This window comes from Thamnophis sirtalis, unplaced genomic scaffold (genome assembly GCF_051295495.1).
Source record: "Thamnophis sirtalis isolate CommonGarterSnake01/CBP01778 unplaced genomic scaffold, rThaSir2_p1.2 scaffold_4, whole genome shotgun sequence".
NCBI classification, from domain to species: Eukaryota; Metazoa; Chordata; class Lepidosauria; order Squamata; family Natricidae; genus Thamnophis; species Thamnophis sirtalis.
The window spans coordinates 120,228,125-120,245,207 of NW_028261384.1; the positions used below are offsets into that span (position 1 = coordinate 120,228,125).

Genomic DNA, 17,083 nt, shown 5'->3' on the forward strand with positions numbered 1-17,083 from the left:
TTTCCCTCCCCAAGCAAAAGCACTGTTTCCTGCTCTCTCCCTCCCCCCCCCATACCCACAGGCCTCTGCGACTTATATTCCTTTCCCTTCCCTACTCCACCCCCCTCCGCCTGCGTCGCTTCCCAGAGCCCCATGCGCTTGCCCACTCGCCCTCCCTCTCTCTCCCCCACGCCCCGGAGCTTCTGAGTCGTCGCGAGAGCGATTATTATTATTATTATTATCCTGTAAAAAAAAAAGAGGAGGGTGTGAAGGGGTGGGTGGGACGCACATCCACGCTTTCCTTCTGGGCTTTAAAGTAGATTGACAGGGAGAAACCTCAATAGGTACAGCTTTTTTTTTTTGTCCTGGCATGGAAATAAAGAAATGAGGAAATGCAAGTTCTGTAACTCTATCCTTTGGATACCTATCCCTAAAATTACGGGGCTGTGCATTAAATGGCTGGGAGCACGACTATTTCGGCTTGTGTCTGAGCCGCTGTATCTTAATACCATCGCCACCTTATTATTCTGTAATTATTTCCTAATAAATACTGTTGGAACAGTTTATTGCCAAATAGGATGGACTAATTATATTCTTCCTGTTTGCACAGATAAAAGGTATGGTAAAAGTGATAGGAAATGAATCAAAACATTTAAAAAGCAATAGGTTGGGACAGATTACACAGTAAACCCAATGGGTTGTGTAACACCTAACACAGTAGGATAGTATTTCTTAAAGTGTGATTCTAGGGTTCCTGGAGTTCACCAAACCCCTCTTGGGAGTCAGGCAATCAAAATTATTTGTTGGCCTGTAATGAAAGATAACGGCAGTAAATGCATCATTTTTAAAAAAATTTAACTTGGTAAATATAACCTGTACAAGCAAGAACTCTTTTGGGGTCCTCCATAATTTTTAAAAATGGAAAGGGGTCCTGAGGGAAAAATGATTAATAAACATTGCAGCAGAGTATAGAATATCTTGCAAATTGATAAGATATATAAAATGTATTTATCCTCAAGCATATCACCTACTCTTCACTATCCACATTCAAACTCTGGAGCCAAATCTTTATTTTGTAGGTTAGGCAGATTATTACAAAATATCAACTCCCACATACTGGATGAGTATCACTTTTACAAACACATATCTGATGCTGGCTATGTGCTTTAAGTACAGGTTAGCCTTAATTTAAAATCATTCATTTAGTGACGGTTCAAAGTCATGGCACTGAAAGAAGTGACATATGACTCTTCTTTCACTTATAATCATAGCAGCATCCCCATTGCCATATAATCAGAGTTTGGGCACTTGGCAACCAGCATCTATTTACAATGTTTGCAGCATCCCAGGCTCATGTAATTATGATCTGCATCCTTCCCAAACTGCTTCCTACAAGCCAAATCAGCGGGAGAAACTGGATTCTTTTTCACAACCATGTGATTCTCTTAACTGCTGTGATTTGCTTAACAACTGTGGCAAGAAAAGGATATAAAATTGGATGTGTGTCGCTCATTTAACCACCTTGCTTAGCAAATGGAAATTATGGTCCCAATTGTGATCATAAGCTGAGGACTATCTGTATTCCCAAAATACAGGGGGATGAACCAAGGAGGAGCAAATGGTATGGATGTGGACACAAATTTCATCCATATATAACTACAAAGTAGATCCGATTTTTCTTAGTACTTATCATAATAGAAAATGAAATAGAAGAGTTTATATCAGGGCATGCACTTTACTATGTATTTTAATACAATAACTTTGCTTTGGAAATGGTTAATTGTAAATACAGACAAGATTCAGGAGTTGCTTGGTACCTCCTTAAAGTCTCATGTTTTATCTTCTTGAATTAAACAATATGTTGCATATAAGTACCCCTATCCTGTTTGTTAGTCTCAAGGTGAGAAATCACTATGCCTCATTTACTGCCAGTGCCTATGATAAAGTAGAATAAAAACTGTTGTGCTTAAAAATTCTGACATCATTGTCACATTGTTTGAGCACATGGAAATTGACATGGCACCTTTAAAAAAAATTAATGCAGGGCAAAACATTTTTTTCAGACAGAACTGAAATAAAGGCCAAGAAATAAAACATTGAATACAGTTGTAGATAAAATCTACCTTCTACCTTCTAACAGTTACTGATGAAGATACAGTTTCATTAGCCCAGTGAAATTCAAACTGGCTGTAAAGCAACGAGAGGAATTCGTCAATCAAACAGGTGGAAAATAAGGGGGAAATAGTGTGAGAAATGTATGTATTCTTTATTATACCAAAAGGTCCAATGTACTTTGAAGGAATCTATTAGAAGAATCTCTATTAGAGGAAATAAAATACTATGTTTACAATTTATAAAACAAGCATATGCATGTCCTGTGTTTTAGCATTTCTTTGTTTTCTTTTTGCAGGAGGTATATACACATATGGTTTCTCTGCATATATTAACAAATGTTTTAGGCATATTTGAAATTTATTTCATAGATTGTAAACATGTAACTTCATCTCTTTTTCATGCCCCTGAACAACAGGTATATCAACAGAAAGCTGAATGCCTCAATACTATCGGATAAAACTTAACAGGCATTTTGGAACACACAGTCAACAGAAAATCTAACAAACTTCAGAAACACAATGCCCTATAAAGGAAGCTCACGTTGTTCACTTCAAAGCCACAAGATGACAACTCCAACTCATAGATCGAAAATCTATCCAGCAGACCTCTGTCAGATGACAAAAAATGCCATCCTCACACACAACCTCAGTTTCAACACCAAGGATGCAGACCCAGTCTATTTCCTAGCTAACTTTGAATCCATATTGAAAACAAACAACCTCAGTTACGAGACACAAGAGGACCTCAGGCAGAGAATCATCCCCAACATGCAATGAAGCAAACACAATGAAACATTCAACCAGAAAGAAAAGAAGGTGTTAAAGAAATTGCGACAAGATGAAAACACTGTCATCCTACTGGCAGACAAAGACAGACTGACTGTGATAATGGACAAAACCAATTATATCAACAAAGTTGAAGATCTGCTGAATGACACCAATAATCAACATCCAGATAATCAACAACGATCTAATGCACATCACCCAAATCATGACATACCACGTAACCAGCCACAACATGGAAACAAACTTTGCCATACATCAAAGGAATGTCAGAAATGGTGGTCAGAATTCTACAATCACTGGGAATAATGGTAGCTCACAAACCACCATTCATACTCCAACAAGTGCTGTCCAAAACCAAGGACAAAATACTGAAGGAAGAGAATAGCAACATTGTCTACAAGCTCAAATGCAACAATCGAGGCCAATTCTGTGTCGGCACATAGGATGAGGATGTAATTCGGAAAATCTTAGATTGTCCTGAGATGGGCAGACTAACCTTAAAAATAAAAGATAAAGAAGACACAGAATATTACTTGATACGGAGTAGATTTATGAGTGGTTAGAGATAAGAGGTAGAAATTAGATGCAGAAAGATTATGAATATATGAATTAAATACAAAGATGGTTTATAAACTATAACCAATATACTTAACAAAAGTATAAATAAGGTTATATAAAAAGAAATTTAGTAAAAACTATTTGGTCATATTATTACTATTATTATCAGTATATAAATATTTTAATCTTTCTTTTTTTGTTCTTCTTTTGTAAATGGTATACCCTGACAATACACTGTATTCAAAATGTTTTAATAATAATAATAATAATAATAATAATAATAATAATAATAATAGGATAACAACTAAAAATGAGAATCCATGAGCACTGACTAACAATCAACTGGTATGATCACAAATCTCTGCTTTTTGAAATATATTTTTTTATTTATAATTTTCAAAACAAACACAACACAAAGAATCCTCCTTTTTTACATATTGTAGAAAGTGTATCAGTTGGTTACAAAAAATGTTCGTGGTCTCTTCCACAATCATCAATCATAATTCATATTAACACAAATATTTTAACTCAGATATTTATACATATTACCATAATCTCTGCTCTTTTTTAATAAATTTTTTATTTATAATTTTCAAAACACACAACACAAAGAATCCTCCTTTTTTACATACTGTAGAAAGTGTATCAGTTGGTTACAAAAAACTTGCGTGCATCTCTTCCACAGTCATCAATCATAATTCATATTAACACAAATATTTTAACTCAGGTATTTATACATATTACCATCATCATACCTCCATTTTCATTTGACTACAATTGTTTAAACATCCTTCATCATAAAATATATCAAGGTTTAAAACATAACCACATACTGGCATTTCACTTGCTATTTCTAAAATCCTCCAATAACACTGAATCCTTATGGCCTATTCTAGCTAAACATCCATAATATCTAGTAACAAAAAATTCTAGTCTCTCCTTACCAAATCACTGTTTACAATTCACATCCAGTTTTCTGATGTTGTACCCATACATATATATTTTCCTTTGTATCATTATCCCTCCTTTATTTGACTATGGCCTATATCATAACATTTTCCCCCTTATAATCAAAATTTAATTGAATTTAACTTAGTTCTTTTTTATTAGCTTTTATATATAACCAAAAAGATTTCTAATTTTCCTTTCATGGGTACCATTCAAATATTCATATCCAGTTATTATTTATCATAACAATACATATGTATATATTATTATCATTATCAATTATTTATTTGACTATATCTATTGTCACTAAATTTCATTAAGTTTAACTAATTTTAAATTATGCACTTCCATCTATCAACCTGTATCTTTCTAGTAATAAAACAGTCTCATATCTTCTGCCATTTGTGGTATCAGTCTTCTAATCATATATTTAACCAATTTGTATGGACTCCTCTTAGCAACTCATTGCTTATTAAGTCTCTCATGTAATTTTGATGCCCTTCTTCTGTTTCCTTAATCAGCTCATCTTTAATTGTTGGTGGTGGTACCAATGATGTTGCTAATAAAATTTCCCTCTTTAAATCCATAAATTCTTTTGTTTTTTCTTCTTCTGTATCTTGCCATCTGGGGTAGAGTTCCCCTCCATTTAATTCCTCTTTCAGTGTTCCACTCTTTCCATTTCCAGACACAAACATAGATATCAGTGGATTTAATTTCTTTATGGTCATTTTCCTCTTCGGTTTTTAGGACTCCAACCTCCACTTTTTCCACTTGATAAACATCTCCAACTTCTTAATCATATTTTACTGTTAGATGCTCTAGGTTTTCCAATTTCTTCTCTGTTCTCTCAAATGTATTTGATAATTTCTGAATTTCTAACAATATCTTTAGCAGGCTTAAATTTTCTTTCTGCTGTTGAAGTTGTGCCATTATCTCCAGCTGACAAATACTGCTGCTCTGGCTTAGAAGGTTTTTACAAGATTAAACATAAATTCACAATGGTCTTATTTTCACTTTTCTCTGGTTAAAGATATACTTCAAAGGAACATCTGTATGCTTTTCTTATCACCCTCTATAAACAAACAAACAGTGAGAACATGAAGTGCCAAGCCAGAATAATCAGTGAGGAAAGTGCTTTGTTTCTAATACATAAACCTCCAGCCTCCGAGCAGCAGCGTTTTTCTTTCCCTCTGTTGTAACAATTTTCTTTGTTTCCTTTTGTATCTTTTTTATATTCCAAGTTATACAAAAGCCAAATTCTTGAATGGGTTAGAGAAGAAAAGGGGAAAAACACCCACAGTAGTGAAGAAGTAAAATTTTAGTCCATAGGTTACAAGAATAATAATAAAAGAAAAAAATAGAAGAAGAAAACTTAATCCATTCGTTTTAAAAGGCATAAATTCCATCCATGAACATAGCATTTAAAAAGTAAGATAACCCACTGTCCAAAACCATTCAAAGCTTAATTACACCGCTTATTTCTTCTGTTCTCAAATTCAAATTAACTAAGTTTTTTATAGGCAGTCTCTTTTAAAACGGCAAAAATTCCTCACCAGCTGGAAACACTTTCTTTTTCTGTATCTTTCCATTTTGGAGCTGCCCCGACTTCATCAGCCTAATGGCTGGATTTTTTGTTACCGGCTTGAAGAACTTCTCTTGGATCCATCAGGGACTTTGTGATGTCCTGAGTTCAGCAAGACGTATTCTTCCTGTTCACCATCTCTGCGAGACGGTTTAGGTCCGATTGGACCACCCAGCGCAAAAGTATCAGCTGCAGTCTCGTAGCATCGAGACCGCAAGTCCGTATCGTTGCGATGTTGGCTCCTCCTCTCACAAATCTCTGCTCTTGACCCATGCTGGGATCGAGGAGCGCCAGTTCAACTGGGACAGAAAAAAATCATTGGCCATGCCACCACAAGCCAGGCATGCGAATTCATCAAAGTCTGGTATTCAACGAATAGGTCAATCAACAAACATATCAATCTGGAACCAGCCTAGAAGCCCATATAAGGAGCTGGATCAATCGGATGACCAACCAATGACAGCACTGGCCACTTCCTCATGTGGTGACCTTCACACTATGCAACCAACTGACCATGTCACCACTTAGGATAGATAAAGGCAGAAGGAAACTGAAACAAGAAGCTGTAACTGAAGTCCTGTTGAAGATGTTGCCTAGCCTGGCGACAAAACATTCAGAAACCAAACAGCAAGCTCGAAGAACAAACCACCGCCACCTCTACCACCCGAATTACAAATATTTTCCATCATTTCCAAAACAGGTATTCTTTCAAAATTTGCTGGGTTTTTGATATAATAAATAATATACTTTTTCCTCAGACCAGTTTTTTTAAAATTTTCTACCTGTTCTAAAATTCATAAAAATCTAGGCATTATATCAAGAAATCTGGCATTTCAAATTGAAACATGCATTAACTGGCACTGTGTCTTTTTCACAGAGAAAATCTGTGAGGAATTTTATTATGTTAATATTTCAGTATTTACAGTAATTGACTGTTAAATCCTCAAATTAGACTCTCAAGGCAGCATACGCAAATAATGTGATTATAAATACAAATAAAAGTATTGTTTACAATCTATGAAATAAATTTCAAATATGCCTAAAACATTCATTAATATATGCAGAGAAACCATATGTGTATGTATCTCCTGCAAAAAGAACATCTCATTGCTATATATTTCTTTCTACTTTTCTACAAAGAAAGGGATTATAGAAGACTAAAAGCAGCTGTCACTAGATTTAGGGCATCTTTATCTCAGTTCCTTTGGTAAAGAGTTGGGCAATTTTATGGTGACCAATAATCACATATTATATGCATTTGGGAAGAGTCTGAGCATATGAAAAGGGCATAGCCACCTCAAATAACTTGTTTGTACAGACAGTTAGGATTTTGTTTTATTTTTAATTTCAGGCCTTGTATTACAATTTTTATCTATTTCTTAATCCAAAATTGGAGAAAACTGGTGTGGATTTCAGCAATTATAGTTTGTGGGGGCTGCAAGTACCACAAAAATGGGACTTGGGAATGGGACGCTGGAGCATAGGATTCTTATTTCTGCTTTAGGGTATGGTGGCTGCATGTCTATTACACCAATTGGTGACTGGAGCATCAGGCTTGCATCTACTACTGCTCTATTACGTGTGTGTGTGTTTGTGTGTGTTTTCATAGATTTTCACGGGTATAGGTATGCTGGTCTTGTTGTATTCGGATCTTTTCTCATGTAAGATTGAGATTGTTTTGACCTCGCCGAAATGTTGCCAAGACAATCTCAATCTTACACGGGAAAAGATCCGAATACAACAAGACCAGCATATACATACATACAAGACCAGCATATACATATATACATACATACCAACTTTATTATATATACACACCAACTTTATTATTTTTACAAAATCCAGCATATCCTCCTCCTTCTATTTTCTCCACAACAACCCTCTGAGTGGGTTGGGCCGTGAGAGAATGACTGGCCCAAGGTCACTCAATTGTTTTTCATTGCTAAGGCGGGACTTGAACTCACTGTCCCCTACTTTCTAGGCCAGGGGTGTCAAACTGGCAGCCTGTGGGCCGGATGCATCACATGCAGGCTACGCCTATCCCAGCTCCACCAGTGGGGAAAACATCGCGAAACGTGACATGATGGCAACATGATGCGGCACGTTTGACACCTGTGTTCTAGCCTGATATTGTAATCTTTAGACAATATGTAGTGCAGGAGTAGGTAACGAAAGTAGGGAGCTTCTGCCAGGGCAGGTCACTTTCCCCTTGGCTATCGTAATGGTTTCTCCACCCACATAGTGCTATGAACAAGAGCATCAGAATAACAGAGTTGGAATGGACTTTGTTGATCTTCTAGTGCTCAGCAGGAGACCCTATACCATTCTGGCAAGTGGCTTTCCAGTCCCTTAATAGTGGTAAAGCACCTACCATTTCAAAAGGCAAGCCATTCCATTGATTAATTGTTCTCATTGTCAGGACATTTTTCCTTATTTCTAGATTGGTTCTCTCCTTGTTTAGTTTCCATCCATTGTTTCTTGTCTTGCTTTCTGGTGCCGTGGAAAATAGGTTGATCTCCTCTTCTTTGTGGCAGCCTCTCCAATATTGCAAGACTGCTATCATGTCATCTTTAGTCTTTCTCTTCACTAGATTAGACCAACCCAATTCCTGCAACAATTCTTCATATGTTTTAGCTTCCAGGCCCTTCATCTTTAAATCTTAGTCTCTTTTTTTATGTAAGCAGGTCTCTTCTGCTATCAGAAGGAAACCCTGCAAGGATGCTTTTTCCTACTTTAAAAAAAAAATAAATATGAAACATTGACTATTTCACATCAAAATTCAAAAAGAGCTCAAATAGAGAATGATCCTTGAGGACCGGGGATGGATTGGACCAGCTGCGGAACAGATGTCTTGGGCCACTTTTTTGAGAAAGTGGCGCGAATGAAACCATTTGCAGTGTGTTGCACTAAGATGAGTGCAGAATCCTGCATCCATTATTTTGTTTCTCTGCTTTTTGTCTGAACATATTGCTGCAGCTAAGGGAGAGACAGGAAAAAAACAAAACAAAACACCAGGAGTGAGATAGTATTTTTTAAAACCCTCCTGCAGCTTTCACAACACCCAAGGCCTTGAGGCCTTTTTTTAACAAAGATTCTGCTTGGAACACATCAAACTCCGTGCTCAAGGTGGTCTCCATGGCAACAAAGATAACTTGGAGGCCTGGGCAACAAGAGAGCCCTGGAGGTAGTTCAAGGCAAAGCTGGACTCCATTCTTCCCACTCAGATGCTGTCTGCTGTCTGTGTGTGGGTGTGTGGGTGTGTGGGTGTTATCTTCATCTCTGGTGGTGCTAGCCCCAAAAACAATTAAAGGAATTGAGCTTTTATATGCTCACTGCTGGAAAATGTGAAAAGTTCATTTGCCTTATTTACTGGTTACAGAGTAAGGTGCCAGTGCCAAATACAATTCCTTGTGGTAGAATATAAAGTGGTATAATTTCTCACAGAGGGAATTTGCACATACTTTCTCCTTCCCTACCGTATACCAAGTGAGAATAGAAATGGCCTTGATAACTGCCGACATAATCAGCGCTGTTAAAATCTTGACGTTTTATACACAAGAACATGATTTGGGCCCTCCTCACAAAATGGAAAGATGAGAGAGCTTTTTGTGAATAGACGTGTGTTGCATGGCTCATTTGAATTTGCTGGTTTGAGGTACTCTTACGTGATACGTAAGAGTACCTCAACGTACAAATACATACTGTGTGTTTTTGAGAAGCTTATTCGTACAGAATTCTCCCGCTTCCTATTTTGTATTTTCAGCTTTTGGTACAAGAAGTAATTATGACTTCAAATGGAGTTTGGAAATGTAAATAAATAAATGAAGAATTCACACAGTTCTTGCTATATAAATTGCAGATGTCAAGTCACTTCATAAAGCCTTCTAGACTCAAGGACATTTGTTTGATGCTACAACTCCTATAACTCCTCCTTTATCATCACTCTAGGTCCATTTCAGACAAGCATTTAAAAGTAACCTAAATCTTTCTGACAGCCATTCTGCGTTATGAAGCATTTGTGGCTCACATTGTGAATTAGTGAACTATCGCTCTGTCTTCAGCAAACAATAATCTGAAATGCTTTGCCGTGCTGTGGAAATGAAATCACCAGAGCCACTGCAAAGAAATGGCTTGTAATATTGAACAAATATCACACAAGTTCAACTCAAGTTCTTCCTGCATATTATTACTGTTTAGGTGCAAGTAAAAACTTGTTAAAAAGGAAAAAGCATTGGCACGAACAACACACATCTATGGATAAAACGGAGATTTAGTCTGTAAGTAGGATTGCCCACAAAGAAGCGTAACAGAAAATGACAGCTATTTCTAATCAAATATTATAGACAATATCTGTCTGACCTTACATACAGGAATGTTTGCTATTCAGTATTGTGCATGAACAAATTTGAGAGTCTTATGAAATGCAAGCCTTAGAAGGAGAAGAACCTATCCTTTAGAAAAATATTGCAGACCAATATTTGCATTACCAAACACATATACATTAAGTACAGGTTTCATGGTTCAGTATTCTTGTTTCTGTTTTGCAGAAATTACCTCTTTCTTGTATCAAAAGCCTAATGCTTTTAATAAAGGTAAAGGTTCCCTTCACACATATGTGCTAGTTGTTCCCAACACTAGGGGGCGGTGCTCATCTCCATTTCAAAGCCAAAGAGCCAGCGCTGTCCGAAGATGTCTCTGTGGTCCTATGGCTGGCATGACTAAACACTGAAGGCGCACAGAATACTATTACCTTCCCGCCAAAGTGGTCGCTATTTTTCTACTTGCGTTTTTAGGTGCTTTCGAACTGCTAGGTTGGCAGAAGCTGGAATAAATAACAGGAGCTCACTCCATTCCACAGCGCTAGGGATTCGAACCGTTGAACTGCTGACCTTCCTGATTGTCAAACTCAGTGTCTTAGCCACTGAGCCACCACGTCCCTTAAATGCTTTTAACAGAAGAGTCCAACTCTCTCTCAGAAAGACTGAGCTCCTACACTTAGAAACACAATGCTGATATCTTGTTATAATCGGCATGCACATCGTCTCATGGAAATGAAATGGCATTATCAAACATACATTTGGTCCAGGAAGCCATAAGTATATTTCGACCAAAGTCAAAACACTTCCATCACCATTTTTATTTCTTTACTGTTACTTCATGATTGGACCGCTGGCGGCAATTATCTGAAATGACTAGACAGCCCTTATTTTTCAGTTTTTACATATCAAAGACTGTGCATGTAAACTTATAGCCCCTAGCTTGCTTTTCTTTAATCTGCTTGTTAATGTTAAAACTTAACATTATAGAGAAGATTTCCAGGGTTTTTTGAAGGGGACTAGGGAGCTATTTGTAATGCAAAGCTGCTCAAAATTTTGACTGCAAATATTCAGCAAATAACACCCCAATGTTTCCCGTTACATAAAATGTAAATATTATTTGCAATTGAAACACTGAGAATCTCACAGTTTGTGACAGCTTTGCATAACTTCTTGTTTCCCTTCAAAGAATCTTGGAAATACAATTCTGTGAAAGGGCTAGGGTAGGAATTTATAATACCTTGGCAACGTTTACCTCAAAGGACAATCTTTCAGATCTTTTTAGGATGAGACATGACAATGTAAATTAGTGCTTCCATTGAAGTGCTAACATAAACTGCCTTGCTCATTCTTTGCCTGAATACCATCATTCTGGATTGGATGAAAACAGTTATATAAAAGTTATTTTGATTTATTTCAATGAATTCAAAGTTTGTGTAAATATCCAGCTGTAGAGAAAAGACAGAGAGAGAGAGAGAGAGAGAGAGAGAGAGGGAGGGAGGGAGGGAGGGAGGGAGAGAGAGAGAGGGAGGGAGGTTAAATCCCTCATCTTGATTAAAGTGGAATATGAAAAAAGGGAAAAAGACAGGACTGTTTTGCATATGTTAATTCATTAGTGCTTGCAAACAGAATATGCCCCGTTGCATCGATATTGATTTTTAAGGAAAACAAAACAAATAGCAGCTTAGGTGTGTGGACAGGGCAATTCATTTTACAGAGGATCATCATGTATCAATGTTTTGTTTGGTACAATTGTGAGAGGAACACAACTCTCTCTCTACCAATTATTCAGGAAAGCACAGGAAATTTAAGAAAACAGTATTCTCGGTTTCATTTCCACCTACGAAAGAATTAAAAACATGAAATGTTCCCCTATCTTCAAAGCAGCTCTGGATATCGTGATACAATGTTGAAGGGGGGCAGCCTCAATTCCCTGTCCCCAACAGCCTTCTCTAGTCTTTGGTGATGCCCATACAGTGCTATTTGAAAGGCTTAAACACTGTAGAACAGTTCTAGAAGATACTTCTGTTACTTTCATGTCCTTTCTTACAGAGAAAAAGTTTTAATCCAACAGATAATGGCAGAACAAACTTATTTAAAGATCCTTCAGTGTCTGTCTCTCCCACTTCTTCATATTTACGGGAGTTGAATCTCAGGTTTGTCTTTGTCTTTGATGTGCTCCATCTGTAATATCTGTGTCATGGCTCCAGGCAGGCTTCCCACCTGCCTTTCTGAATCTTCCCTCCAGTGATTCCCACCCTCAACCCAGTCTTCCACTGGTTCACTGCTCCAGCCACTCCCAATCTCCTCTGTGGCCCAGTCCCCACTCCCTACCACCATTTCTGATTCCCAGTCCCCTGCCGTAGTCCAACTGCCCCCTCCTTCCTCCACAGAGCGCTGATAGTAGGTCTCACGGGCATGTTTGCGCTTGGCATGCCGACGGAGGGTATTCCGTTCTGTAAAGCGTAGTCGACAGATCTGGCATTGATAGGGCTTCTCCCCAGTATGGACCCGCTGGTGGCGCAACAGTTCACCTGATTCCCGGAAACCTTTGCGGCAGACGGGGCAGCTGAAGGGCCGCTCACCAGTATGGATGTGCTTGTGCCGCTGAAGGTGGGAGGAACGCTTGAAGGCCTTGCCACATTCGCGGCATACGTACGGCTTACTCTCTGAATGGGTGATGCTATGGCGCTCCAGGTCAGACTGGTAAAGGAACGTCCGCAGGCAAATGGGGCAGAAATACAGCTGTCGTGGTGGTGGAGCAGAAGCCAGCAACTCGGGCTCTGAAGACTGCATTTGTCCAGCCAGCTCCACTTCCTCTCGCGACACAGTGTGGGGCACCCCTTCTGCATCAATCAGCACCAGGGATCCCTCGTCCGTGGCATCTCCTTCTCCTGCTGGACCCAGGTGCTTAGAATTTGGAGTAGAGGCTTGTGTGTTTGACCTTCCTCCCCTATGTCTAGTCAGTGCAGAATGCAACTTGGGACCCCACAGAGCAATGCTGTAGATCTCGGGCGGCCTGTCTTCTGTAGCCACTTGGTCCTGCGTGACATCACTGCTGAGTGGGCCCTGCATATAGTGGTCCCAAGGCGCTGGAGGGCAACTTTCTATCACCTGGTTCTCAAGCCTGTTGCCACCACCATGGTTTTCCAGTCTCGGCCAACTACTATCTCCTGGCACCAATACCTGAGCCTCTGCCTGCAGCTCCGCTGGATGCCCATCACCCCTGCTGACATGCCACCTGTGAGATGGCTCCATTGGGCACCAGGAACAAGAGTGCAATCAGCTACAGGGACATCGCTGCAGAAATGGGAGAATAGTAAGAGCTATGAGGAAGTACGCCCACCCATAAAATGTACACAATCACTTTAACACACTGTCATGAGAATACATTCAAAATAATCCATCCAGAATTAAAGTGGTAAAAAAACACCAAAGCAGCTAAAAGCCCAGTAATACCAAATGTAACTAAGGCTCAGTGGGATTTACTTTCAAGTAAAACTTGCTCAAGACTCTGCCAGATCATGCCTTGTAAACTAATACACTTAAAATTCTTCAGCCTTTTTATGGTATGATGCTTGCTCCAAAATGAGTTAAAATAAAAACTAAATCTTTTATTATTTATATGTAGAGTTCTTTCAAAATGTCTAGAAAACTGTTGGCATGGCAATGCATACAAGCATGGATATTACTGCCTGGTATTATGTGTTCAGATATTTTCTTGTAAATGCAAATATCTGTGTGTGAATATTTGCCTTATAAGCTGAACTCTAAGCACCTGCAGCACATGGGACCGCAAGGTATTTGCATGAACACCTGTGATTTGTTGTTATAACCACAAGAAAGATTTTGTTTATCATACAAGCTAATCTGGAGGACAGTAGTGGTTAAAGGTGCTAGATTAGAATCTGGGAGTCTAGTCCTACTTCAAACATGAAAGCCAGTGGGTGACTTTGGGCCAGTCCCTGTTTCCCAACTTTGAAAAAAAAAATTGGCAAACCACAACCAAAATATTTACTAAGAAAAGTGCAATACTTTTTCTTGTATTCACTAAGAGCCAGGGCTGATTTGAAGAAGCATAACATTTGTACCATAATTTTGAATTATCATTTTCATAATCGGTTTGTACAAGAGAATGGTTGATTCTTTTCCCCTTTTGAAAGGTGCTTATGAGTAAAGTGAGGATCTAATCTGTGTTAACCTCTGTAAGGAAGTAGAGCAGAGAGCTACTTCAAGTAAAATGCAAGGAATACAAGCCCCATCATCCAGAGGCAGGAATAGAGGCAATTTGCAAAATATATTTATATAACTCTGGCTTACTTTCTTCTCTTTACACTGCAAAGCTTGTGCACACGTTATACTTTGCAAAATGTATCACATTTTTGCAAGTAGAATATAGTAGTTTACAGATGCTATAATGGTGTAGACATTAAATTTGTGTCCTAATTCTTGAAAGTTCTAATTCTCAGAAATGTTTGGAGGGTACCAACTCTTTCCAAATAGCAAAGATTGTCATTTGCAAAGCTTCTCTTGTCATATCTGGTCTTTGTACTGTTTAGGTCCAGTCCTTGTACATAGCAGATGCTTAGGAGAATCTGGGCCAATAACTATCTTTCAGTCCAGCCTACTTTGCAAGGTTATTGTGAAAGTAAAATAGAAGACTCTCCTTTGCACCAACTTGAGCTTTTAAAGGAAAGACAGCATATGCATTTTTTACACAGTTTTTAACTATCTATTAATACCTCAGATGCTAGTAGTGAAATACAGCCTAGAATTGGAAGTTGCATTCAATTTGAAATGTGTCAGATTTAACACTTAATTTTAAACATTTCTGTCATTTTAAGAATTTAAAAAAAATCAATCTTTCTTAATTCTAGGTGATTAATCTTAAATCATGCTGTGAAGTTTTGAAATCCATTCCTTTGCACTTTTCTAAAAGAGCAGACACTAAAATCCCGCATGATCTATGACTAGAAATACTAATGTGGAAAGACAAAGATAGTGAAAGAATGAAAATAGGGAACACAGGTTGCAAATGTTCCAGTCAGTGTAATTTTGAACAAGCAAGCCTCTTCCACTTTGCACCATCAAATGTATTTTTGTCCACAATTTGCCAATCTACATTTTTCCTACACCTGAAAAGGCAAGGAACACATGCACTACTTTCAGCTAAAATCATGTGATCAAGCTTCTGTCACAGCTGTAGAAAATTACACACTTTCACTGCTTAACCCAAACTGAGCCCTTGTAACAATCGAACCAATAAATGTTTTAGACTTCCCTAAGAAATTCCGGAAGGACCCCGAGTGCTGTTTTGGTATTCCTCCCCCCCCCCATTAGACAGTAGAGAGCACCTCTGGGCATGTGCCGAGTCCCTTCCTTTATCAATTGGAATAGCACAAGCCAGCACCTAAAACACCTGCAACTCAGTGAGAAGAAAGACAGGTTTAAAAAGCACACTGATGTAAACATACAGGAGAAGGTTTCCAAGCAGTCTTGATCCGTGGTATCCCATAAAAGGGGGAAATGTCCCATTAAAATTGTATTTTACTTTTTAAAGAGAAATCTATTTTTCTCTCTATCCCTTATTCTTCCAACAGTGTCACCAAAAGCAGAGGATTCAGAGCCATGAGACCATTTCTCTTCCATCACAAATATCCAAGATCTCTCTTCCCTTCCTCCTTGCGCCCCCAGCCTGCGGATAAGCGGTCAAAGCTTTCAGAGCCCCCCCTCCTCCCCCCCCCGCAATTCTGCCTTGGGCTATGCTGGCTGAAAGGAAGGACTCTACCCACCCCACCTAGAGGACCCGAGGAGGAGCAGCTAATACCTGTTTTGCATTGTGATCTGAGGCAGTGAAGGGTTTCAATGGGCCAGGCAGCGGGTGGGGAAGAGATGAGCGTCTGCTGGAAAGCCTCTCAGCCGGCCGGCCGCTGCAGAACAAAAGAGGTTGGCTGGTCTTATCTGGGCATCCGAGAGGCATTCGGACCCAGCCGGGGGAGAGCACGATTCCTACATTCAAGAGCGGCTCCTGGGTCCTAGTGCTACTGTCTGGTCATGAGAAGAGGACACCAGGAACTGCAAGCAAGCTCATAGTTATGGGTCCCCACAGTGAGGGCTGTTGTCACCTCGTGCCTTTGAGAGAAAGTGGTTCATCTGTCCAGTTACGATTTTCCAACTTAGCTAGCCCTGCTTTGGAGAGGGTGATTTAAACACTAGTTAATACATAGAGACTTAGAATAACTTTATTGTCACTTTGAATGTACACTAATCAGCATACATTAAACTGACATTTTGCTGCATAAAGCTCTCAAAGGATCACCACCTCCAATATACACTACATAAACATGACAAAATAAATAAATGCAAAATTATGCATATACCCACATATATAAAATGTCAATGATGGCTAAACTTTTTGTCGCTATGTGCCAAAAGCCTGTGGACACGTGTGAACAGCTCCCATGGATGTATGCACCCATAATGTAATGTGCATGCAATACACACACACACACACATACTGTGCCGTGCCCCCTACACCTGCTCGCACGACACCCCTGCTCTCTCCCCACACTATGCACATACGCAGCAGAGACCTGAAAATCAGATGACCTGCGGGAGGCGCATGCGCATGCCCAGTGGAGCTGAGCTGGGGTGACAGCTCACATGCCTGCAGTGAGGGCTCTGCGTGCCACCTGTCCCATGCGTGCCATAGGATCACCATCATGGTTATATGACATAGAGAATAAAATGATAAATTTGGCTAACAAACTCATAATAAAGACAAACATATCCAACAAGGG

At 39.0% G+C, this 17,083-nt stretch overlaps 1 protein-coding gene across 1 annotated transcript; it reads right to left on the reverse strand.

Annotated features, from left to right (window-relative positions):
• Window positions 1–12,223: 12,223 nt before the first annotated feature.
• Window positions 12,224–16,328, reverse strand: LOC106539208 (uncharacterized). Its single transcript, XM_087711986.1, has 2 exons — window positions 16,111–16,328; window positions 12,224–13,583 (listed from the first exon to the last, which is right to left on the reverse strand). The coding sequence occupies exon 2, from the start codon at window positions 13,539–13,541 to the stop codon at window positions 12,420–12,422; it is 1,122 nt and encodes a 373-aa protein (XP_087568112.1). The 5' UTR covers window positions 13,542–13,583; window positions 16,111–16,328; the 3' UTR covers window positions 12,224–12,419.
• Between the last annotated feature and the right edge of the window lie 755 nt (window positions 16,329–17,083).

Coding starts and splice junctions, on each gene's coding strand:
- LOC106539208 (XM_087711986.1), bottom strand. CDS start 13,541: ATGGAGCCATCTCACAGGTGGCATGTCAGCAGGGGTGATGGGCATCCA.